Source organism: Balaenoptera physalus, assembly GCF_965194825.1.
Source record: "Balaenoptera physalus genome assembly, chromosome: 13".
NCBI classification, from domain to species: domain Eukaryota; kingdom Metazoa; phylum Chordata; class Mammalia; order Artiodactyla; family Balaenopteridae; genus Balaenoptera; species Balaenoptera physalus.
The window spans coordinates 6,613,365-6,637,787 of record NC_138892.1 but is presented as its reverse complement, the minus strand read 5'-3'; the positions used below and the strand labels follow the sequence as shown (position 1 = coordinate 6,637,787).

The 24,423-nt window shown below is 41.8% G+C and overlaps 1 protein-coding gene and 2 long non-coding RNA genes across 5 annotated transcripts in view; 2 read left to right on the top strand and 1 right to left on the bottom strand.

Annotated features, from left to right (window-relative positions):
- Positions 1-24,423, top strand: part of LOC309641080 — a 349,060-nt gene that overhangs the window by 105,919 nt on the left and 218,718 nt on the right. The window lies entirely within an intron of this gene.
- Positions 1-24,423, top strand: part of LOC309641093 — a 299,958-nt gene that overhangs the window by 89,849 nt on the left and 185,686 nt on the right. The gene's annotated exons all lie outside the window — the stretch shown is intronic.
- ARFGAP3 (ARF GTPase activating protein 3) overlaps positions 1-24,423 on the bottom strand; it is a 59,382-nt gene that overhangs the window by 15,513 nt on the left and 19,446 nt on the right. For all 3 annotated transcript variants that reach the window (XM_082420611.1, XM_082420610.1, XM_082420612.1), the window contains 7 exons: positions 23,208-23,295; positions 19,371-19,433; positions 18,019-18,065; positions 17,294-17,436; positions 12,042-12,170; positions 11,016-11,138; positions 201-332 (listed from right to left, as the gene is read on the bottom strand). In XM_082420611.1, coding sequence (XP_082276737.1) covers positions 201-332; positions 11,016-11,138; positions 12,042-12,170; positions 17,294-17,436; positions 18,019-18,065; positions 19,371-19,433; positions 23,208-23,295 — 725 coding nt within the window. The remainder of the gene's footprint in view (positions 1-200; positions 333-11,015; positions 11,139-12,041; positions 12,171-17,293; positions 17,437-18,018; positions 18,066-19,370; positions 19,434-23,207; positions 23,296-24,423) is intronic.

Genomic DNA, 24,423 nt, shown 5'->3' with positions numbered 1-24,423 from the left:
GCCTGTCTAACAAGGCTGGTTACTGCACGACTCCAGTTACATGACGTTCTGGGAAAGGAAAAACTGTGAGGTCAGAATACAGACCAGGATACAAAGAATATTCTTGAAAGAGTACAACAAAATCATTTACTAGTGTTAGAGAATTTCCCTAGAGATGCATGGAGTCACTATTTACAATCCCACTGCTCTGGTATTCATACCTGTCTGTGTAGCCTGTGGTTTTCAGAATTACGTCAGTGTCTTTGATGGTCTCTTTTTTCCAGTAGGAATCCGAACTGTCATCCCAGCTAGAAAAAGAACTGCTCCTTAACTCCACTGGCTCGTCAAAGTACCTGTGTGAGAGAGAGCAGAACAGTGACTTGGGAGGACGTTTCCGATGACCACTCACATCCGGTACGTGGGGACTGCCCTTCCCAGCCTCTTCGAAGTTGGGGGCGGCCACGTGATCTGGCCAATGCAACAGGAGCAGACATAAGGCGAGTCATTTCCAAGGCCTTTCAGGTGCCCAGTCTTCTCTTCCCTCGCCGCATGGAAGAGGTCGGGTTTTCCAGGTGCTTCAGCCTCGGGCAGGTGAAACCACCATCCACCTGGACAATCAGGATTCCACCAGAAGGACAGGTAAGCTGGACAATCACCTGTACCCTCAGCTGACTTTAGTGAATGAGAGACAAACCATCACTGTGTTAAGCCCTTAAGATCGGGGCGGGGGGATGGGGGGCAGTATTTCTCCCTGCAGCATAACCTAGCTTATCCCAACAGCGCATGACGCCTTTGAGTGCTACCCCACTCTAGGTTAGTCACAAATAATGCTTCGACCCCATCCGAGGAGCTCTCTGCCGGCAACCCTGCCACGTCAGCCACGGTGTAAGGCATCACCCCGAACAGCAACCAGCACTGAGTGTAAGTGGTGCTGACCAGCCTCCTGCTGGAACCAGTCACAGCGCTGCGATCGCTGATCACAGGACCCCCGCCCCGAGATGCCCTCTCGGTCTGGAGCTGGATGTGAGCTTTGTCTGTAAGCATCTCAGGGGAGCTGCTGGCCTTCTGGGTGGGTTTACACTTTCATTAGCTGAGCGCCACTGAGCAGGGCATCGCTGAGAGAGCAAGACTCAGTGACAGCTTTTGGTCCTGGGTGGTGGGAGAAAAATCTTTGACCAAGAGCAGCAGGGTTTGCCTGGAACAGGACAGAGATTGATAGGTGAGGCGGATGTGCCAGAGCCGCAATGAAAAGTGACCGTGCCATCTCAGGATTCAGGACCGCTTAGGGTGGAAAAAAACCCGGCCAGGCATGCACTCCGTATAAAGGTGGTTCCCGAAGTTCAGAAGAGAGACGCGGATCCCAGTGCTTGGGCCTTAGGAGAGGAAGGATGATGGAAGAGGACACAGAGGCTTCAAAAATGTCACCAAGGTTTCTGCAGAGAGTAAGAACGGAAGCACACAGGAAACAAGGTGAGGGCCAAGCCCCGAGGGCATAAGGAGTTCAAAGATGAGCTAAGATGGGGGGCGGGGGAAAAGACTAAATATACTCTTTTATTCTCACAGAAAAAAAAACCAGAAGAAGGAGGGGGGATAAACCTGCCGTTTGAAGCAGATGGTATGACTTCATATGAATAACAGAAAAAAGGCAGAATTTCCAAATGTGGTTTCTGCATTCTCTGGCAAGGAGGTCATTAAGAACAAAACTTGTTACACTAGCCTTCTCTCCCCAGGAAGGAAAACATGCAGTGTTCAAAGCCTATCTGGATTTCAGCTAGAAACTGACCAGGCTCTCCCTGTGGCCAATCAGCGGATGAGCCCTGAGCCACTGCGCTCTGCTCAGAGGAACAGAGACAACCAATCCCTGTTCAGAGAAGAGATCAGAACAGCGAAGAGGCTTGAAGTCACGTCTGAGAAAGAAGCTTTGAAAGATGTGACTCACGTGTTGGCCTGCTAAGTTACCTTCAAATATTTGAGGGACATATTTCTAAGGGACCAAGTGAAAGAACTAGGACCGATTCAATAAGGAATTTTAAAACTACTTAATAATTAAAGACAAAGAAAAATTACTGAAAGCAGCAAGGGAAAAACGACAAATAACATACAAGGGAACTCCCATAAGGTTAACAGCTGATTTCTCAGCAGAAACTCTACAAGCCAGAAGGGAGTGGCACGATATACTTAAAGTGATGAAAGGGAAGAACCTACAGCCAAGATTACTCTACCTGACAAGGATCTCATTTAGATTTGATGGAGAAATCAAAAGCTTTACAGACAAGCAAAAGCTACGAGAATTCAGCACCACCAAACCAGCTCTACAACAAATGCTAAAGGAACTTCTCTAAGTGCGAAACACAAGAGAAGAAAAGGACCTACAAAAACAAACCCAAAACAATTAAGAAAATGGTCATAGGAACATACATATCGATAATTACCTTAAACGTGAATGGATTAAATGCTCCCACCAAAAGACACAGACTGGCTGAATGGATACAAAAACAAGACCCATATATATGCTGTCTACAAGAGACCCACTTCAGACCTAGGGACACATACAGACTGAAAGTGAGGGGATGGAAAGAGATATTCCATGCAAATGGAAATTAAAAGAAAGCTGGAGTAGCTATACTCATATCAGATAAAATAGACTTTAAAATAAAGAATGTTACAAGAGACAAGGAAGGACACTACATAATGATCCAGGGATCAATCCAAGAAGAAGATATAACAATTATAAATATATATGCACCCAACATAGGAGCACCTCAATACATAAGGCAACTGCTAACAGGTATAAAAGAGGAAATCGACAGTAACACAATAATAGTGGGGGACTTTAACACCTCACTTACACCAATGGACAGATCATCCAAAATGAAAATAAATAAGGAAACAGAAGCTTTAAATGACACAATAGACCAGTTAGATTTAATTGATATATATAGGACATTCCATCCAAAAACAGCAGATTACACGTTCTTCTCAAGTGCGCACGGAACATTCTCCAGGATAGATCACATCTTGGGTCACAAATCAAGCCTCAGTAAATTTAAGAAAATTGAAATCATATCAAGCATCTTTTCGGACCACAACGCTATGAGATTAGAAATGAATTACAGGGAAAAAAAACGTAAAAAAGACAAACACATGGAGGCTAAACAATACGTTACTAAATAACCAAGAGATCACTGAAGAAATCAAAGAGGAAATCAAAAAATACCTAGAGACAAATGACAATGAAAACACGACGGCCCAAAACCTATGGGATGCAGCAAAAGCAGTTCTAAGAGGGAAGTTTATAGCTGTACAAGCCTATCTCAAGAAACAAGAAAAATCTCAAGTAAACAATCTAACCTTACACCTAAAGAAACTAGAGAAAGAAGAACAAACAAAACCCAAAGTTAGCAGAAGGAAAGAAATCATAAAGATCAGAGCAGAAATAAATGAAATAAAAACAAAGAAAACAATAGCAAAGATCAATAAAATTAAAAGTTGGTTCTTTGAGAAGATAAACAAAATTGATAAACCATTAGCCAGACTCATCAAGAAAAAGAGGGAGAGGACTCAAATCAATAAAATCAGAAATGAAAAAGGAGAAGTTACAACAGACACCGCAGAAATACAAGGCATCCTAAGAGACTACTACAAGCAACTCTATGCCAATAAAATGGACTACCTGGAAGAAATGGACAAATTTTTAGAAAGGTATAACCCTCCAAGACTGAACCAGGAAGAAACAGAAAATATGAACAGACCAATCACAAGTAATGAAATTGAAACTGTGATTAAAAATCTTCCAACAAACAAAAGTCCAGGACCAGATGGCTTCACAGGTGAATTCTATCAAACATTTAGAGAAGAGCTAACACCTATCCTTCTCAAACTCTTCCAAAAAATTGCAGAGGAAGGAACACTCCCAAACTCATTCTATGAGGCCACCATCACCCTGATACCAAAACCAGACAAAGACACTACAAAAAAAGAAAATTACAGACCAATATCACTGATGAATATAGATGCAAAAATCCTCAACAAAATACTAGCAAACAGAATCCAACAACACATTAAAAGGATCATACACCACGATCAAGTGGGATTTATCCCAGGGATGCAAGGATTCTTCAATATACGCAAATCAATCAATGTGATACACCATATTAACAAACTGAAGAATAAAAACCATATGATCATCTCAATAGATGCAGAAAAAGCTTTTGACAAAATTCAACACCCATTTATGATAAAAACTCTCCAGAAAGTGGGCATAGAGGGAACCTACCTCAACATAATAAAGGCCATATATGACAAACCCACAGCAAACATCATTCTCAATGGTGAAAAACTGAAAGCATTTCTTCTAAGATCAGGAACGAGACAAGGATGTCCACTCTCACCACTATTATTCAACATAGTTCTGGAAGTCCTAGCCACGGCAATCAGAGAAGAAAAAGGAATACAAATTGGAAAAGAAGAAGTAAAACTGTCACTGTTTGCGGATGACATGATACTATACATAGAGAATCCTAAAACTGCCACCAGAAAACTGCTAGAGCTAATTAATGAATATGGTAAAGTTGCAGGATACAAAATTAATGCACAGAAATCTCTTGCATTCCTATACACTAATGATGAAAAATCTGAAAGAGAAATTATGGAAACACTCCCATTTACCATTGCAATAAAAAGAATAAAATACCTAGGAATAAACCTACCTAGGGAGACAAAAGACCTGTATGCAGAAAACTATAAGACACTGATGAAAGAAATTAAAGATGATACCAACAGATGGAGAGATATACCATGTTCTTGGATTGGAAGAATCAACATTGTGAAAATGAGTATACTACCCAAAGCAATATACAGATTCAATGCAATCCCTATCAAATTACCAATGGCATTTTTTACGGAGCTAGAACAAATCATCTTAAAATTTGTATGGAGTCACAAAAGACCCCGAATAGCCAAAGCAGTCTTGAGGGAAAGAAATGGAGCTGGAGGAATCAGACTCCCTGACTTCAGACTATACTACAAAGCTACAGTAATCAAGACAATATGGTACTGGCACAAAAACAGAAACATAGATCAATGGAACAAGATAGAAAGCCCAGAGATTAACCCACGCACCTATGGGCAACTAATCTATGACAAAGGAGGCAAAGATATACAATGGAGAGAAGACAGTCTCTTCAATAAGTGGTGCTGGGAAAACCGGACAGCTACATGTAAAAGAATGAAATTAGAATACTCCCTAACACCATACACAAAGATAAACTCAAAATGGATTAGAGACCTAAATCTAAGACTGGACACTATAAAACTCTTAGAGGAAAACATAGGAAGAACACTCTTTGACATAAATCACAGCAAGATCTTTTTTGATCCACCTCCTAGAGTAATGGAAATAAAAACAAAAATAAACAAATGGGACCTAATGAAACTTCAAAGCTTTTGCACAGCAAAGGAAACCATAAACAAGATGAAAAGACAACCCTCAGAATGGGAGAAAATATTTGCAAACGAATCAACGGACAAAGGATTAATCTCCAAAATATATAAACAGCTCATTCAGCTCAATATTAAAGAAACAAACACCCCAATCCAAAAATGGGCAGAAGACCTAAATAGACATTTCTCCAAAGAAGACATACAGACGGCCACGAAGCACATGAAAAGATGCTCAACATCACTAATTATTAGAGAAATGCAAATCAAAACTACAATGAGGTATCACCTCACTCCTGTTAGAATGGGCACCATCAGAAAATCTACAAACAACAAATGCTGGAGAGGGTGTGGAGAAAAGGGAACCCTCTTGCACTGTTGGTGGGAATGTAAATTGATACAGCCACTATGGAGAACACTATGGAGGTTCCTTAAAAAACTAAAAATAGAATTACCATATGACCCAGCAATCCCACTACTGGGCATATACCCAGAGAAAACCGTAATTCAAAAAGACACATGCACCCAAATGTTCATTGCAGCACTATTTACAATAGCCAGGTCATGGAAGCAACCTAAATGCCCATCAACAGACGAATGGATAAAGAAGTTGTGGTACATATATACAATGGAATATTACTCAGCCATAAAAAGGAACGAAATCGAGTCATTTGTTGAGAAGTGGATGGATCTAGAGACTGTCATACAGAGTGAAGTAAGTCAGAAAGAGAAAAACAAATATCGTATATTAATGCATGTATGTGGAACCTAGAAAAATGGTACAGATGAGCCGGTTTGCAGGGCAGAAGTTGAGACACAGATGTAGAGAATGGACATATGGACACCAAGGGGGGAAAACTGCGGTGGGGTGGGGATGGTGGTGTGCTGAATTGGGCAATTGGGATTGACATGTATACACTGATGTGTATAAAATTGATGCCTAATAAGAACATGCAGTATAAAAAAACAAACAAACAAAACAACTCATACTAAACTTTCATTGGGTTATTTGTATGGAAATATGTTAATATAAATGTTTCAGACATTACATGAAATTTCTAAAAATCTTATATTTGTATTTGTATGGAAATATGTATGGAAATATGTTAATATAAATGTTTCAGACATTACATGAAATTTCTAAAAATCTTATATGTTCTGGTATAATGTTATAAGTAATAATCCTAGTTATTACTTTAAAATGTATATCTCAGAAATAACTAATTTTCTTGTCAACTGCATTATTATGAACTTTCATCAAATCTTTAACTGTGGTCATTTTTAAGTCTTCTGTCATTTACAGACAGTTCTGGGTGTACTCTGATGCTTTTGCAAATATGTTCCTATAAAAGGGTTCCATCTTCAAGAAATTCATGGAAAAGACTCTGACAAGTACAGGTTTCTGGTAACTGACTGTACTGCTGAACTGAATGAATAAGCATTTTCAGAACTCTAATGAAAAACTGATGAACTCAAAAAAGTGCTAACAAAAGATCAAGATGAAAAAAAAATTTAATTACATGGGACTGAGTGAACTGATGAGGATGAGTATAATTTTTGTGACTTTCTGTCTGAATTAAAAAAAAAAAATCCCACAAGGACTCAGAGGCAAAGAATATACAAATCAATTTTCACTGCAAAGTAAAGGAGCTGTAACAGTGGAGGATTACTGGACTGAATGTCAATATTATGACATAGTATGAGTGTGTTTCAGGTTTGGTAATTGCAATCATTGTTGCTTTTGTTGTGGTCATCCATGTACAATGCTTGGTGTCAGTCTATTTATCTCTTGTAAAAATAAAATACAGTGTGTGTGTGTGAAAAAAAAAAAAAACTACTTAATAAGCACCTATGAGGGGCCAGGCACTTGCTGGGTGAGGATACTGGGCAAGGAGACATACTCAGACCCTGCCCTTACGCGGTTGGCTGATCTGAGCTCAGAAACCCGGGGAGATATGTAAGCATAGGGCCGTGTTTCTCATGGAGCTGCTGTCGGACTGAACGGCTGCCTGGAGGAGGAGGAGGGGGAGGGGGAGGAGGGAGGGGAGAGGGAGGGGGAGGAGGGAGGGGAGGGGGAGGGGGAGGAGGGAGGGGAGGGGGAGGGGGAGAGAGAGGGGAGGGGGAGGGGGAGCGGGAGGAGGGGGAGTGCTGAGGGGGAGGAGGGAGGGGAGGGGGAGGAGGGGGAGCGCTGAGGGGCTGCAGCGTCCCCTGGAGGGCTCTGGGGTGGGGCTGGGGGTGAGCACTGGATGGAGGTGGGTGGAACTTCCAGGCCCTTCACAACTCTGAGGCACTGGTACTCATGACTTTTCGAATTTAGTATCACTCTAAGGGAATATTCTTCATTCTGGTAAGCCAAAGTGCTTATCCTGGAATGTAGGGCCATCGGATTTTTTTTTTTTTTAAATGACTGGACAATTCAAAAATCAGGAGAGAGAAAGTCATTCTGCTAGGGTCCTACTGATTAGCAGGAGCCCGTTACGTCGCATTCTCTGTGCTGCGGCGGGGAGGGTGCCCTTCCCACCAATCACCAGCGAGGCTCCCTGTGCCTCCTACACGGTGTACACGGTGCGGGAGGGCCTCCAGATGCAGCAGGGAGGATGCGGTGGAGGATGGGTACCCACCAATGGCTGTGGGGCACCTGCCTTTCCTCGGAAACACAACAGCTGCCCTGGATCTCCAAATCTTTATTGACTTTCTAATGTTTTGATTTCTAGATCCTTGTTCTTAATACATTTCATTTTTATTTTTGCCCTCCCAGTCTGTCTTCACCCAACCTGAAAACATTCCTTACAATCCCTTGATAAGAGCCCCTAATAGCACATATCTGATTTACAGCTATAGACAACTGTCTATTCCCTTGAAGGCCACACTGGCTTTATAAGGCTGAACAAATTGTTCTAGTTTCATTATTTGGTACTCAATATATAATTACATTGTTTATATCCTGGAAATAATGGAACTCAAAAAAACAAACAAACAGAAAAACAAAAACAAACCCCCAAGATACGGTTGGTCTTATTTTTAATAGAAACAGTACTCTTTCATAATTCATAATATTCAAGTTCTAATGGGCTAATGAATTATTTGGAAGCAATGAGAGCTCTTCATGGAATATGCCTGCTTTCCGAGAGTCCATGTTTATTTGACTTCATTTGCCAAAGTAAGTATTGTTCTACCAATAGTGGCTACCACAAGGAGGACCAGCAGAGGCGCTTACGTTCCCATCAGACAACCTGCAGGTGATGACAAACAACACACCAAGGTCTCTGGCAGGAACCCAGCAAGTGCGGTCAACATACAAACGCCATCTGCTCCCCGGTTTCAAACCGTGAATAACTGTTCCATAGCAACGAAGGCCTTTAGGGCTAACTCTTTTGACTAAGCTTTTGGAGAGGGAGGCCAACAGGATTCCTAAAGCTCCCAACGGGCAGAGAAGCCCCACAGGAGCCCGGCGGCGGCCTGGAGTGGGCAAGGCTCCCCAGTTGCCCCCCCAGGGCCCGTCCTCACCCGTAGCCACCTCTCCTTCCAACCCTGTGACCAAGCGGCACCACTCATGGAGCTGGAAACCTACTTCCTTTACTTGCCTATGCTCTCCTCTGCAGGAGTTGTAATGAGCAGTGAAATAATCAAAAAGGCTTTGTGGAGAAGCCAAGCGGGCGAGTGTAGACCCTGCACCACTGGGACTTTTCTGGACCCGGACACATCCTCTCATCTAGTGTGCACACCTGAGGTGACCTGACACACATGCAGCCTTCAAATCAAGTTAGACATTTAATTTTAGCCTGTAGAAAATGTATTTAAATACTTTAAAAGGCATGATTTGGAAGTTACTTCTAAGTAACCTGAAACCCAGTATGTTATATAGGTTACTCACAAGCGGCAAACATCAAACCATCCCTGTCTCTGAAAGCACTGACAGGGAACACCTCTAAACTACTAACTTTTTTTTGGGTAAAATATCTGGACTTGAAGTAATCTGAAGCTATGCTAGGAGAATGATTTAAAGATAGTTCTCTGTATTACAATTCCTTACCTACGAACTTTGATAGGAGAATACAGAATTTCAGGATTAGATTCTAATTAGTTAACATATATTTATATCTGCTATGTATATGAAAACGCTTCAAGCCTGTATAATTGCCAGACAACAGTAATGCCCTTTGAGATGTGGGTGAGTGATGGCGTCTCCTTGTAAGGACCGCCCATTACTGATGGGCACACATTCAATTTCCCCAAACTCCAAACTTGAAGGTGGCCCTCAATGCGGTTAACTTAAGTATCTAACAATAGTAATTAAACATTTAGACTGAGTCACACGGCTCCTGAACTGAGTTTCTATATAATAATAGCAGCTAAACATGACAGCACTATTCCCAGTGCTCTGTATTAACTCATTTAACCCTTGCACACCCTGAAAGGTTGGTACTGCTGGTGTCCCTAACTTACAGCTGAAGAAGCTGTAGCACAGAGAGGTTACACAGCTCGGCCCAGGTCACACAGTCAGTAAGTGGCAGGGCCAGGGTTCAAGTCCAGGTCGCCCAGCTTCCCAGCTGGTGCCCACCTCCTGATATCCCAAGTTCACTTGGTGCCTGTGAAGCAGGCCTCTCCCTGTGCTGCTCAGTTTCTTGGAGGAACCGCACAGAGTGAGTCAATTCAAGTTAAACTTGTTTCCGGCCTCTGCGGGCGGCTTGAACCTGAACCACGGCCTCTCCATGGTCAGCTTCACACTGGAGTTAGGCAACTTGTCCCCGTCGGATGGGGAGTGCTGAAGGATGGGACCTAGGCTTTATCCTGGGACACCCCTCTGAAAGCAACAGTGTTTTACGTTCATAAATATGCACACACAAAGAGCATTTATTTAATATTCTATCCTGCCAACTGGAGACTCCAGAAGCTGGTATTCTGAAAACAAAAGAAGCTGCTGAAGGCGCAGCTGTGAAATATTCCAACTGTTAGAATAAGACTAAACAACTTAACATATACCTTTGGGATTTTACATATTTCTCCAATTTCACATTTTAGATAAATACAACTTTCCCACCTCTACTTTTAACTCTGGGTTGCAGAGTTTACTTTATTTTTTTAAAAATTATTTTATTTATTTATTTTTGGCTATGTTGGGTCTTCGTTTCTGTGCGAGGGCTTTCTCTAGTTGTGGCAAGCGGGGGCCACTCTTCATCGCGGTGCGCGGGCCTCTCACTATCGCAGCCTCTCTTGTTGTGGAGCACAGGCTCCAGACGCGCAGGCTCAGTAATTGTGGCTCACAGGCCTAGTTGCTCCGCGGCATGTGGGATCTTCCCAGACCAGGGCTCGAACCCGTGTCCCCTGCACTGGCAGGCGGATTCTCAACCACTGCGCCACCAGGGAAGCCCCAGGTTGCAGATTTTATTATCAAACATTTCAATATTAGCAAACATCATCCACTAAAGACGGTTACCCCAATTTTTTTCCAAAGGACATCCTTGACTCCAGCCAAAGCTTTTAAAAACAATGAACTAAACGGATTTGTATTTGTTCCTAATGCAAATAAACTCGTGAGTCCATAGTGATCACGGCTTTTCAAAAAGACACTTTAAAGATGATTTTTAACAGGTTACCTTGAGCTGGAAGCAAAATACGAGTCATCACTGTCATCACTATGCTTTTTTCTTGGTTTTGCTGTGATTGGCGTTTCCTGTTCAATGGTCTGCAAATCTGAAGTCACTGAATGTGAAATACCACTTGAGAAAATAGAGAATAAAATGGAAAAGAATAATATTAGTTCATGAAGACACTTGTGTGTTCACCAAAGAACGAATCGTTTTTTTTTTTTTTGGCCTCGCTGCGCGGCTTGCGGGATCTTAGTTCCCTGACCAGGGATCGAACCTGGGCCCCCAGCAGTGGAAGTGTGGAGTCCTAACCTCTGGACCGCCAGGGAATTCCCATGAATGTTTTAATTTATACTCTCAACAAAAATATACTTGTTAGTGGGGTTAAAAACATGAGCAATAAAAAAATATTCTTTTGGTGTAAGCATTGAAAGATACTGGACCTCAGTGAGGACTGTGACTGATTATACAAAACACAGTCACATGTGTCAGCTATGTTCACGGCATCCACTTAATGACAAGTCAGACCTGTTTCCTTTTACCTAAGAATCAAATGTGGAATTTTTCATGCTACAGTGAACACCACTGTCCCTCAGCTTCTGAGGGGGATTGCTTCCAGGACCCCAGCAGATAAAAAAAAATCCACAGTACTCCTTTGTACTTTAAATCATCTCTAGATTACTAATAACACCTAATACAATGTAAATGCTACATAAATAATTGCAAATACAATGTAAATACTATGTAAATAGTTGCCCTTAAGAGTGGTATATGCAGCAAATTCAAGTTTTGCTTTTTAGAACTTTCTGGAATTCCCCCCCCAAACATTTTCAATCCCCAGTTGGTTGAATCTGCAAATGCAGAACCCGTGGATACAGAGGGCTGCGGGCGGCCTGTATTAGAGCAAAAGCAAAACAACTGAAGAAAGTGAGTAATGAGAAAACATTTCTGAAGTTGAAATTAACAAGGAAAATCCGTTCATGATTAGCAAACTAGTTTAAATTCTGAAATCCAAGAAAGCAGAGTCTTACATACCTTCTGCAATTTCCAAATCCCATGCCAAGTCTCTCTGATTCCACCTTCTTTTTGCCACTCATGTTCATCTTTTCATCTTTCTTCATTTCAATTTTAAGATCCTTATAGGCTAATCGTAATGATGACACACTGCCAGAAAAACCAAATGCTCCTTAATTTAGCTTTAATTCTGTGTTCTTAAGTTAAAATACGAAGAACATTAAACATATCACTCTACTTTTAGCTTTGTGCTTCTTTCCATAAAATAACAATTATGAAGGCAAGTTGGCATTTTTTTGGGTAAAGGTCTTTTTTGAGTAGATGCTCAAGAAAATCTGAATGAGTTTACAGATACTTTTTGGTTGCTGCTGAACTTACACTACTATTCTAGTTTATATCACTTATTATCATGTCATAACATGATGTATACTGAAATTATTTCTCTAAAGGATAGTAAAAAGCAGAATTTCTTATTTGGACTAATATTTTACTATACTTCAACATTACATATCAAAAATACGAGGTTAGTCTTGTTGGTTTGCTCTGGTTTAAGATAAAAAATATATACAAATTTGACTTAACAAATAGATAAATTAAGAAGGGATTACTTCATTGCAAAAGGGTTCTTCAGTTTACAAGAAAATCTCCTGTAGGGTCTCTTTATGTAATCAGGCTCTGAGAGCATTTAAAATGGAGTTATCTCCAGTAATACCACTTCTGGGCATATATTCGGAGAAAACCATAATTTGAAAAGATACATGCACCCCAACGTTCATTGCAGCACTATTTACAATAGCCAGGACATGGAAGCAACCTAAATGTCCATCAACAGAGGAATAGGTAGAGAAGATGTGTGTGTGTGTGTGTGTGTGTGTGTGTGTGTGTGTGTATATATATATATATATATATATATATATATATACACAATGGAATATTATTCAGCCATAAAAAAGAACGAAATAATGCCATTTGCAGCAACATGGATGGACCCAGAGGTTGTCATACTGAGTGAAGTAAATCAGACAGAGAAAGACAAATATCATATGATATAGTTTATACGTGGAATCTAAAAAAGGGTACAAATGAACTTATCTACAAAACAGAAATAGAGTTACAGATATAGAAAACAAACTTACGGTTACCAGGGGGTAAGGAGCAGGGAGGGATAAACTGGAGATTGGGATTGACATATACACACTACTATGTATAAAATAGATAACGAATAAGGACCTACCGTAGAGCACAGGGAACTCTACTCAATACTCTGTAATGGCCTATATGGGAAAAGAATCTAAAAAAGAGTGGATATATGTATATGTATAACTGATTCACTTTGCTGTACACCTGAAACTAACACACCATTGTAAACCAACTATACTCCGATAAAAACTAAAAAAAAAAAAAAAGAAAAAACAATTGGAGTTGTCATTCCTCAACCAATAGTTTCCTCTGCACCACCAGGCAGATACTCATCACCTACCTCTCAAATATTTGTGACAAATAATGCACCCAGGTGAGAAACAACGAATAAAACACTGTCTTTTACTCTCAGATTTCCAAAAATGCTATAAATACTTAATTTTTCATAAAGAAAACCAGGCCTATATTAACAATTACAAGAGTATATTATCATATTAGTAAAACAGCAACAAAATTTCAGGACCTTGAAAAATGATATACCTACCTTATCATGATTTCTGAGCTATCATCCATTTTATAAAATTGTGTAAAACGTCACGAATGCTTCATAAGAAAGATACTGTATAAATTCCATAATAATATAAATACATTTCTCTGTAGTAAAAGGGAATGACAACAGAATTTCTTACTAGGAAAAAATAATCTTGCTTTTGCTGTTTCCCTCCTTAATGAGTCAAGCAGGATTTCTATTTTGTTTTAATCTGGCAGTTTGTCTTCTTTACTATTATTCCTACAGATCAGGTAATGGTAATATACCCACTTTATTACTTGGAAAATATAATATACTCTTTCAAGTATAATTTTTGGAGGAAAACAATAGATCTGTTTAAAATCAGTAGAACTGTGGTAACAGAGTCTTCTGGAGATGAATGGATAGGGGTGGTATGAGATGGGGAAGTTTTCCTTCTTGGGGTACTTGATGTACGATTGGGTCTATCCTCCATTAAAAGTGTGCACTTTTAACAGCCGGGCCCTGGAAGCACTAATGGAATAAGGAAGCCAGGACTCCAAGCTTCTCAGACCCGCAGAAGCCCTTCCAGCACCAGCTCGGCTCAGGGGAGGGCTGGCCAGACACTCAGGTCAGCAAGAGAGCAGCTCCAGCGGCGCCACTGTGTCTTCTTACTCTTTCTACCAACTGTGCACACAGACGCCTCCGAGGATGGGCCCAGAGACTGCCAGGCGAGGCTCAGGCTACTGCACGCAGAGTTTAGTTTCACAGTCCGACAACACAAGAAACGATACTGCTCCTGACAGCTGACTGAACTGAAATAAATTTATTTACAGCCGTTAAAAAAATGAACTTGCAGAAGACTAACATAAAGCTTGGGCACTTCCTCATAGCTGGCACAGCGCTAGTTTGGTGAAACTGACCTGTGATGTGTCGGAGCGGCAGGACGGTGATTAGGGCGTGGTGGTGCAGCTGCTCTGAACAAGGCCACGAAAGGGGTCAAACTGGGTTCCCGAGTCCAGTTCATAAATACCCCATGATCTGCATCTTTGCTTTTATGCTGTACTGAGTGGTCCTAATGAAAGAGCCACGTTGAGGCTGGTGTTGTTTCTAATAGTAACACGCTAGCGTCCGTCCACCTGACCTGCAGGGAGGGAGCTGCTGCTTCCTGTGTTCCGTGTCTCCTGCTCTGATCAGGCGGGGATTTCACACATTCTCTGGGAGAACCTCGTGCACAAGCAATCTGGACAGAGCCTGCTCCAAACATACTCAGATTTTTTAAAAACTATTTCTTAAAATTTATTTTATTTATTTATTTTTGGCTGCGTTGGGTCTTCGTTGCTGCACGTGGGCTTTCTCTAGTTGTGGCGAGAGGGGGCTACTCTTCGTTGTGGTGTGTGGGCTTCTCATTGCTGTGGCTTCTCTTGTTGCGGAGCGCAGGCTCTAGGCACGCAGACTTCAGTAGTTGCCACACGTGGGCTCAGTAGTTGTGGCTCGTGGGCTCTAGAGCGCAGGCTCAGTAGTTGAGGTGCACAGGCTTAGTTGCTCCGCGGCATGTGGGATCTTCCCGGACCAGGGCTCGAACCCGTGTCCACTGCACTGGCAGGTGCACTCCTAACCACTGCGCCACCAGGGAAGTCCCAAACATACTCAGATTTAACCTTCCCCCTTGCCCAGTGTCAAAAAGCCTAGCGAAGTCAGAGACATCAAAGTGAAGTCTGTGACAACTCAGCGTAAACCTGACATAGAGCATTTCAAATCACATTTTACCCAAATACAGTTTCGTGCTGCCCCCTAGGTTCTGTGAGTTAAAGGACAGTGAGGAATAAGGAGCGATTTCAAATGATCCGGGCTCATCACATGAGAGTCCTCTTAGCGCACCGTGAGCATCGATAGCAAGAAGTCGCACTGGCTGAGCACCTACTAGGCGCCAGGCACTGTTTGATGCACTTTAATGAGAATTCACTAAAGGAATCCGCAAAACAACCTCATAAAGTATTTTCTTCATTAGGCAACCCGTAGTAATTAACTTAAGCTAAAACAGATACACATGAAAATAAGAGAAAACACCGTATAAATAAAATAAACACGCATACAAAACAGGAGCCCAAGTCGCCTTTCCTCTATTCTCTCCTTACCATCCTCTATGCCCAGTCACGGGCACTTTCCAGACGGCCATGTGTCCCTTCTGTTTTCAACACAAACGAAAACCTCTCAGGAGCCTTAAGTATCTACCTAAAACAAGTCTCTAGTCTGGCCTCCTGGCCTCCAGTTTTTTCCCGTTCCTTCTGTCCTGGATATCGCCACCAAACGCACTTTCTAAAACACACCCCTTCTTCACAGCACTCCCCTCAGATGTGATGTAAAACTGCTGGCCTGACTTCAGGGTGACCCACAGCATCATTCCCATGTCCCCAATCCAGGCAGGACCCCAATACCACCATCTGGATTCCCTCTTCTTCATTCTCTTAGGCTCTTCCTGCTCCCCCTGCCCTGTGCCAAGTCTGACTCTGAGACTCCTTCAAGATCCAGGCTCAAAAGCTCTGGAGATGCCACCATACCCACAACCTTCCATCATACAATTAGAATTTAGTCACCAAGTTCAACGGGGCTTCACATTATAAACACTCTTTTCATTACTGAGATATAATTCACATACCATAAAATCCACCTTTCTAAAGTACACAATTCAGTTTAGCATATTCACAAGGCTGCCACCGTCAGCACTATCTAATTCCAGAACATTTTCATCACCCCCAAAAGAAACCCCTGCCCATTAGCAGTCACCCCGCGTTCTCTCCCCTGCCCCCAGCCCCTGGCAACCACTAGTCTGCTTTCTGTCTCTGGATTTGCCTAATTTGGACATTCCATTTCTAAGGAATCATACAATATGCGGTCTTCTGTGGCCAGTTTCTTTGTTAGCATAAAATTTTTAAGATTTATCCATGCTGCAGCACGCGTCAGTACTTTATTCCTTTTTATGGCCGAATAATATTTTATTGTATGGACATACACATTTTGTTTATCCATTCACTACTTGATGGACATTTGGGTTATTTCTACTTTTTGGCTACAGGGATTAATGCTGCTACGGACACGTGTACAAGTTCTGGTGTGGCTACATGGGCATATTTTAATTTCTCTGAGAATGTACTGAGGAGTGGAATTGCTGGGTCATATGGTAACTGCCACCAGCAAAGCACGAGGGCTCCAGTTTCTCTGCATTCTTGCCAGCACTTGCTGTCTGTCTTCTTGATTGCAGCTACCTTGAGTGAAGTGGCATCTCCCTGTGGCTCTGACTTGCATCTCCCTGACGACTGACGATGCTGAGCGCCCTTCCTGCGTAAGCACCTCCTGAGCGCGCTGTCTCTCCCCTCCCGCGACCCCATCCCAATCCTGCCTGCACAGCTGCAACCGGAAAGGGCGGCTGCCTCCTTCACCCCTGGTCTCTCCGCTTCTAATCTACACGTCCATGCAGTCTTCGTTATCATAAAACTGAATTTTGCATTATCCTCCTCACACACATGTGTAAGAATAAATGGCATTTGGAAAGCAAATCTCAAGAGTTGTTTAATTAATAGGGTTAGTCACTAGAAACATATTACTATGACCCAATCAAACTTACACTGATTCTTCATTAGGTGCCGCCCTGCCCAGAAGGTCTTCCTGTTCCTTCATTTTATCTACGGCTTGGGCTTGTTTTTCAATTTCATTAAAGCACGTATTCGTCAGTTTCTGGGCTCCCAAACTTCCTTTTTTGGCCCCAAGCTAGAAGATACAGTATAAGATTACATTCTACCCAAACTGTTTGAAAACGTTTACAACAAAAGTTAACATTTATCGAGGGTTACTACTTAGTCCTCACGACTCCATGAGGCCGGCACTGTCACCACCCCCGGGTGATGGATGTGGACCTGAAGCTCCCGCCAGTTTAGCGACTCAACCAAGATCCCACAGCTGGCAAGTGACGAGGTCGGGACTCAAACCCCGCACCCGCCTCCGGAGCAGGGGCTCTGACAGGAATCACGGCATCTCAACATTCAACCAATGACAACTCTCCCAGCCTCACCAGACAGCACTGCTTTTAGAACCGTAACCATGACAGAAACTCCCAGGGAGCCTCTGCTGATTTTTTTCAGAATTTTGTCATTGACAGAGAAATGTTAAACACTCATTCTAGAAAATCTTCACTAAGTATAACATCCCCTCATTGAACAAAACGAGCTTTTTATCAAAGCCACATTCATTATAATATGGCTCAAAATAAAAGTACAATGACAAAGGTGGCTTTTCTGAGTGCATAAGCCATTTTACAGCTAAACTACCAGATATTTTATACATAATACTCACTCCTCTTTTAGCTTGATTCGGTTTCTTTTTTATGATAGAGGAAACCTCTGTCAAAAAATAAAAAGTACAAAGTCAGACCAATGGAAATATATAACTTCAGTGTATATTTTCAGTGTATTTTTAAAAATTCTAAGATACTGTGTTTTATTATTTAAGAGCCTATAACATTTTCCACATTAGTTTGTCATCCAGAAGGCTCAAGTATACGAGTGTACTTTAGATGAACAGAGCTCCATCAAAATAGAGTCCTCAGTATTTCCACGTAGTATCCAAACTCAGAGAGTTCATATTTTTTTGGAACACCACACTAAAGAGAAATAAAGAGACTAAGTTTGCCCCATTCACTGCTTTCTTCAGGAGCATTTCATATTACCTTAGAACAAACCCTCCTATTAATCTCTACTCTTCAAAAATTTTCAAAATTGTTTTAAAGCAGAAAGTTAGCCAGGCATTACGTATACAACTAAAGCAGTGAAGTGCTTTCCACTCTGATTTATGTTATCATATTAACCAATAAGAAATATAAAACACTCTATTATTTTGGTAGCATTACATTCTAAATTGCACAAAAATATATGATGCTTTCAGATAAAGTTTCTTAAAAATTGCTTTCTGGGTAAATTTTAATCATAGATTACATATTCTGTGTTTAGAATTATGTTAAAGAGACCCAGTAAGAATAAACCATTATTTTCTTACAAAGTGAGAATGTGCTTTAATAGGAAAAAGATAGCATAAAACCACAAACAACAAAGATTAAAACTTTTAGTCCTAATGAGGGAATAACCTCATTACATTTCAAGTGTAAAAAAGCCATCCATGGAAATTCTCCTTTTCATCACTTTCTTTTAGATTTGTACTGCAGTAGTCACATAATCTGCTCCCAATCTCTTACAAGTCTATTATAAATACATGATGAAAATACCTGGAACATTTCTAATAGTTTAGTTATTTTTCACCAAAGCAGCTGCTTTCCAATTAATGCAGTGTAATATGCACTAATTTCAGGTTGTATTTCCCTGATAATGAAAAATTAGAAATTAAGTTCACCTACAATAAAATCAGAAAGAGAAGAAAATGCTAAGAGTTCTTGAGTAGCTAGGAATGACTTGGCTGCTCTGACCTCTGCTTATGCTGGGACATAAACCAGCAAATCAAAAGCATCAACAGCAACCTTCGCCGGGTACAGAGTCTGCTGCATTTCACAGGCATCAAGCTGGCCGAAACAGAACAGCATTTTTTGCTTAAATAAATCTCATTACATTTTAAGTTCTAGGCACAATGTAAGGACAGGATTCATTTTTTTCTTAGTTAATCTCACTCTCTAAATCAGAATATAGGGTAACACACACCACCTAAAGCAGCCTTTGTTGGTACATTAAGACCTTCCACACTTGGTCCTTGTTCTGGTCCACCTGAAAGTTGAAAATATTGATATTAACGCAGAATATAGACTCATCAAATGTACTTTTGAATATATAATACACTCAACTTGCTCAGTACTACGAATCTTATCCAATTCTGTCAATGATTGTCTTTTCTTTTTAGCTCCATATTCTATTTTATCATTTTAAGAATTTTAATTTAAAAGTCCATTAAAACAGAAGTATATTTTGTATCCAGTTGCTTTGTAGAATAAAAATGTTATTGGTCTCCTTACTTAATATCATTTGGAATTCTACCTTATGGTCCGGTGTTTTATTTTACTTTTCTTTCTTTCTTTCTTTCTTTCTTTCTTTCTTTATTTGGTTGCAATGGGTCTTAGTTGCAGCATGTGGGCTCCTTAGGTGTGGCATGAGAACTCTTAGTTGAGGCATGCGTGTGGGATCTAGTTCCCTGACCAGGGATGGAACCCGGGCCCCCTGCATTGGGAGCGCGGAGTCTTAGCCACTGCGTCACCAGGGAAGTCCCATGGTCTGGTGTTTTAAAGTAAACTGTTCTGAGGGACTTCCTTGGTGGCACAGTAGTTAAGAATCCGCCTCCGGTTTGCAGGGCAGAAACTGAGACACAGATGTAGAGAACAAACGTATGGACACCAAGGGGGGAAAGTGGGGGGCTGGTGGTGGTGGGATGAACTGGGAGATTGGGATTGACATGTATACACTAATATGTATAAAATGCATGACTAATAAGAACCTGCTGTGTAAAAAATAAATAAAATAGAATTCAAAAATTCAAAAAAAAAAAAAAAAAAAAAGAAAAAGAATCTGCCTGCCAATGCAGGGGACACGGGTTCGAGCCTGGTCTGGGAAGATCCCACATGCCACGGAGCAACTAAGCCCATGCGCCACAACTACTGAGCCTGTGCTCTAGAGCCTTCAAGCCACAACTACTGAAGCCCGTGCGCCTAGAGCCCGTGCTCCACAACAAGAGAAGCCACCGCAGTGAGAAGCCCGCGCACTGCAACGAAGAGTAGCCCCCGCTCGCTACAACTAGAGAAAGCCTGAGCGCAGCAACAAAGATCCAACACAGCCAAAAATAAATAAATAAATTAATTAATTTAAAAAAATGCTTTATAAAGGAAACTGTTCCGAGATACCAAGTACATATGTGGACTATACACCCAATATATGTTAACATTTGGAAATTCTAATACCAATTATATCAGTGATAGAAACCTAAATTTTCAGTTGCCAAGAAATCTGCTCTGTTTTCTAGTTGATCTAAAAAAAATGATTCTGGTTAGGAACTCTATTAAAGTTTTTATTTTAAAAATGTTGTTATTTTAATTTAATTTTATTTATTACGTTAAAAATGGATAAACAAAATATAGTATATCCATGCAATGGAATACTATTTGGCCATAAAAAGAAATGAAATACTGATACACGCTACAACATGGATGAACCTTGAAAACATTATGCTAAGCACAAGAAGCCAGTCACAAAAGACCACGTAGAGTATGATTCCATATATATGAAATGTCCAAAATAGGCAGATCCTTAGAGACAGAAAGCAGGCCGGTAGTTGCCAGGGGCTGGGACAGGAGAGAATGGAGACTGACTATTAACGGGTAGGGGTTTCTTTCTGGGCTGCTGAAAATGTTCTGAAATTAGATAGTACTGATGGAAGCACAACCTTGTGAATATACTAAAAACCACTGAATTGCATACTTTAAAAGGGTGAATCTTATGGTGTGCAAATTATATCTCAATAAAGCTATTTTTAAAAAAATAGCAGGCCCAACAGTGGTTTAGAGGAAACTCAAGTATTTTATTTTTTTTTAAAAGGTTTTTTTTTTTTTTTTTAACTTTCGGTTTATTTATTTATTTACTTATTTATTTATGGCTGTGTTGGGTCTTCGTTTCTGTGCGAGGGCTTTCTCTAGTTGCGGCAAGCGGGGGCCACTCTTCATCGCCGTGCGCGGGCCTCTCATTATCGCGGCCTCTCTTGTTGCGGAGCACAGGCTCCAGACGCTCAGGCTCAGTAGTTGTGGCTCACGGGCCTAGTTGCTCCGCGGCATGTGGGATCTTCCCAGAGCAGGGCTCGAACCCGTGTCCCCTGCATTGGCAGGCAGATTCTCAACCACTGCGCCACCAGGGAAGCCCTCAAGTATTTTATTTTTATACATTTTTTAAAAGTAAACTCTAGGGCTTCCCTGGTGGCGCAGTGGTTGAGAATCTGCCTGCCAATGCAGGGGACACGGGTTCGAGCCCTGGTCTGGGAAGATCCCACATGCCACGGAGCAACTAAGCCCGTGAGCCACAACTACTGAGCCCGCGTGTCTGGAGCCTGTGCTCCGCAACAAGAGAGGCCGCAACAGTGAGAGGCCCACGCACCGCGATGAAGAGTGGCCCCCACTCGCCGCAACTGGAGAAAGCCCTCGCACAGAAACGAAGACCCAACACAGCCAAAAATAAATAAATACATTTAAAAAAAAAAAAAAGTAAACTCTAGTTAAGGCATTTAAATAGGCAAAGCAGGATGAGTGAGGACAATGCCAATTTGTAGAAAGAGAACTGATTCTACATTTATTGATTACTTACTCTGGGCCAGGAACTGCTCCGGGCACTGGAGGAACAGCAGTGAACGACAGCACAGAAGCAGAGCATTGCAGGCCCCACATTCTATTTGTTAAAATTCTTTTGTTCTCTCGTTTTCACTGTGTGACCCTTACATTTACTAGAGACTGTACCTTGTCACCCGATGCTAACACATGAAATTCTGGGTCAAGCCTTGAGACGACAAGTCTCCCTAACTAACCACAGCTTAAGAAAAGTTCTAGATGGAGAAGAGAGAGGAAAATGTTGTTGCAGGTGCAAAAGAGGCGGGATTCCAAACAATAAAACCTTTTAGGGGAAATTCGTCAGCTAGGGACGCAGCTTCTGAGAGATTTCCAAGAAAACATCTTGGTCTGCATTCAGTTCCCTTAGCTTTCTGTTAGTAAAACAAACGGAGACATCTGAACTTCAGAGGTTACTAGACCTCCCGTGGCAGGTAACCCTCAATCTCAGAAAGTGTTTTATGCTAATAAATTGTAAGAGTTAGAATATTCAAATTAGGGGGCTTCCCTGGTGGTGCAGTGGTTAGGAATCCGTCTGCCAATGCAGGGGACACAGGTTCGATCCTTGGTCCGGGAAGATCCCACGTGCCGCAGAGCAACTAAGCCCATGAGCCACAACTACTGAGCCTGTGCTCTAGAGCCTGTGCTCTAGAGCCTGCGAGCCAGAACTACTGAAGCCCGCGAGCCACAACTACTGAGCCTTTGCTCTAGAGCCCGTGTGCCACAACTATTGAGCCCACGTGCCACAACTACTGAAGCCCGCGTGCCTGGAGCCCATGCTCCGCAACAAGAGAAGCCACTGCAATGAGAAGCCCGTGCACTGCCATGAAGAGTAGCCCCTGCTCGCTGCAACTAGAGAAAGCCCGCGCACAGCAACGAAGACCCAACGCAGCCAAAAATAAATAAAATAAAATACATTAAAAAACAAAACAAAAACTGTAGCAAGTTGAAAGTAAAAATCCTCAGTAATTTCATTCTCCAGTGAACAATTTGGTGTTAACTGTGTGATCTGGGTTCTGTTTTTTATAAAAATGAGATCATATTCCGTGCTCAGTAATCTTTTCTCCCCACTTTATAACTGACCATGGGCATCTTTCCCTAGCAAATGCAAGATTCTCATTTTCTAGTAGTTCCACAGATGCCAGTGAAGCACAGGACAGCTCTACAGGGCAGGTCTCAGCACTACCTTCATTGTTTGCTGGAGGAGCGTCCACGTTCCCTGGTGTTAAAGAAGATGGTTCTGGTTCTGCTGATGCCCACCCTGTGCCACTCACCTGAAGCAAGGGGAGAAAAGTCGTTACCAGCAAAGCAAGAAAAGTCATAAAAAAAAACAAATAACAGGGGAAGAACCTAGTAATTTAAACAGTCACCTTCCCACCTGGATTAGTGGGAAGGAAGGATAAGATTAAAATATACCTGTTCTTAAGTCTCTGTTTCCATGCTCAAATTCCTTATTTTCCTCCTTTTCTTTAAATAAAAATTTTATTATGCAATAATTTCAGACTTACACAAAAGTTGCAAAGATAAAAGTTTCTATGGACTCTTCACCCAGCTTCCTCTGATGTTAAAATACCCAGGGTACATTTGTCAAAACGAAGAATCATCACTGGTACACTATTCGCTAAACTCCAGACTTTATTTGGATTTCACCAATTTCCCCACCAGTGTCTCTTTTCTGTTCCAGGACCCACCCAGGACCCCACGCTGCATTCGTCAGGTCTCCTCAGTCTGCTCTGCTTTGTGACAGTTTCTCAGTCTTTCCTTGTTTTTCAGGACCTTGAAACTTTTGAAGGGTACTGATAGGTGGTTTGTAGAATGCCCCTCACTTTGAGTTTGTCTGATGTTTTCTTGTGATTACACTAGGTCTGGGGGAAGAACAGCAGAGAGGAGGTGCCCCCTCAGTGCCTCGTGTCAACACGACTGTGCACTGGTGATGCCAATCGTTTTCACTTGGTTAGGCTGGCGCCTGGCAGTCTTTTCCCTGTAAAGTTACCGGTTTCCCCTTTCCATCCTCTAGTCCTGGGAAGCGTCACTAAGTCCAGTTCACAGGCAAGGGGAGGGGGGTTAAGCCCCACCTCCAGAAGGGTGGAGAGGTGTATGCATGATTTGGATTTTCTGTAAGGAAGACTGTCCTTTCCCTCCGTTTCTTTGCGCAACCACCCGTTCGTATCAGTGAAGACTGTCCCTTCCCTCCATTTCTTTACGCAACCACCCGTTCGTATCAGTGAAGACTGTCCCTTCCCTCCGTTTCTTTACGCAACCACCCGTTCGTATCAGTCTGGATATTTCCTTATTCTTTGGATTAGAGTCCAATACTATCATTATTTTGTTGTTCAAATTGTTCCAGCTCTGACGACTGGCACCTCTTCCAGGTTGGTTCCTGAGTCCTTCAGACATGTCCT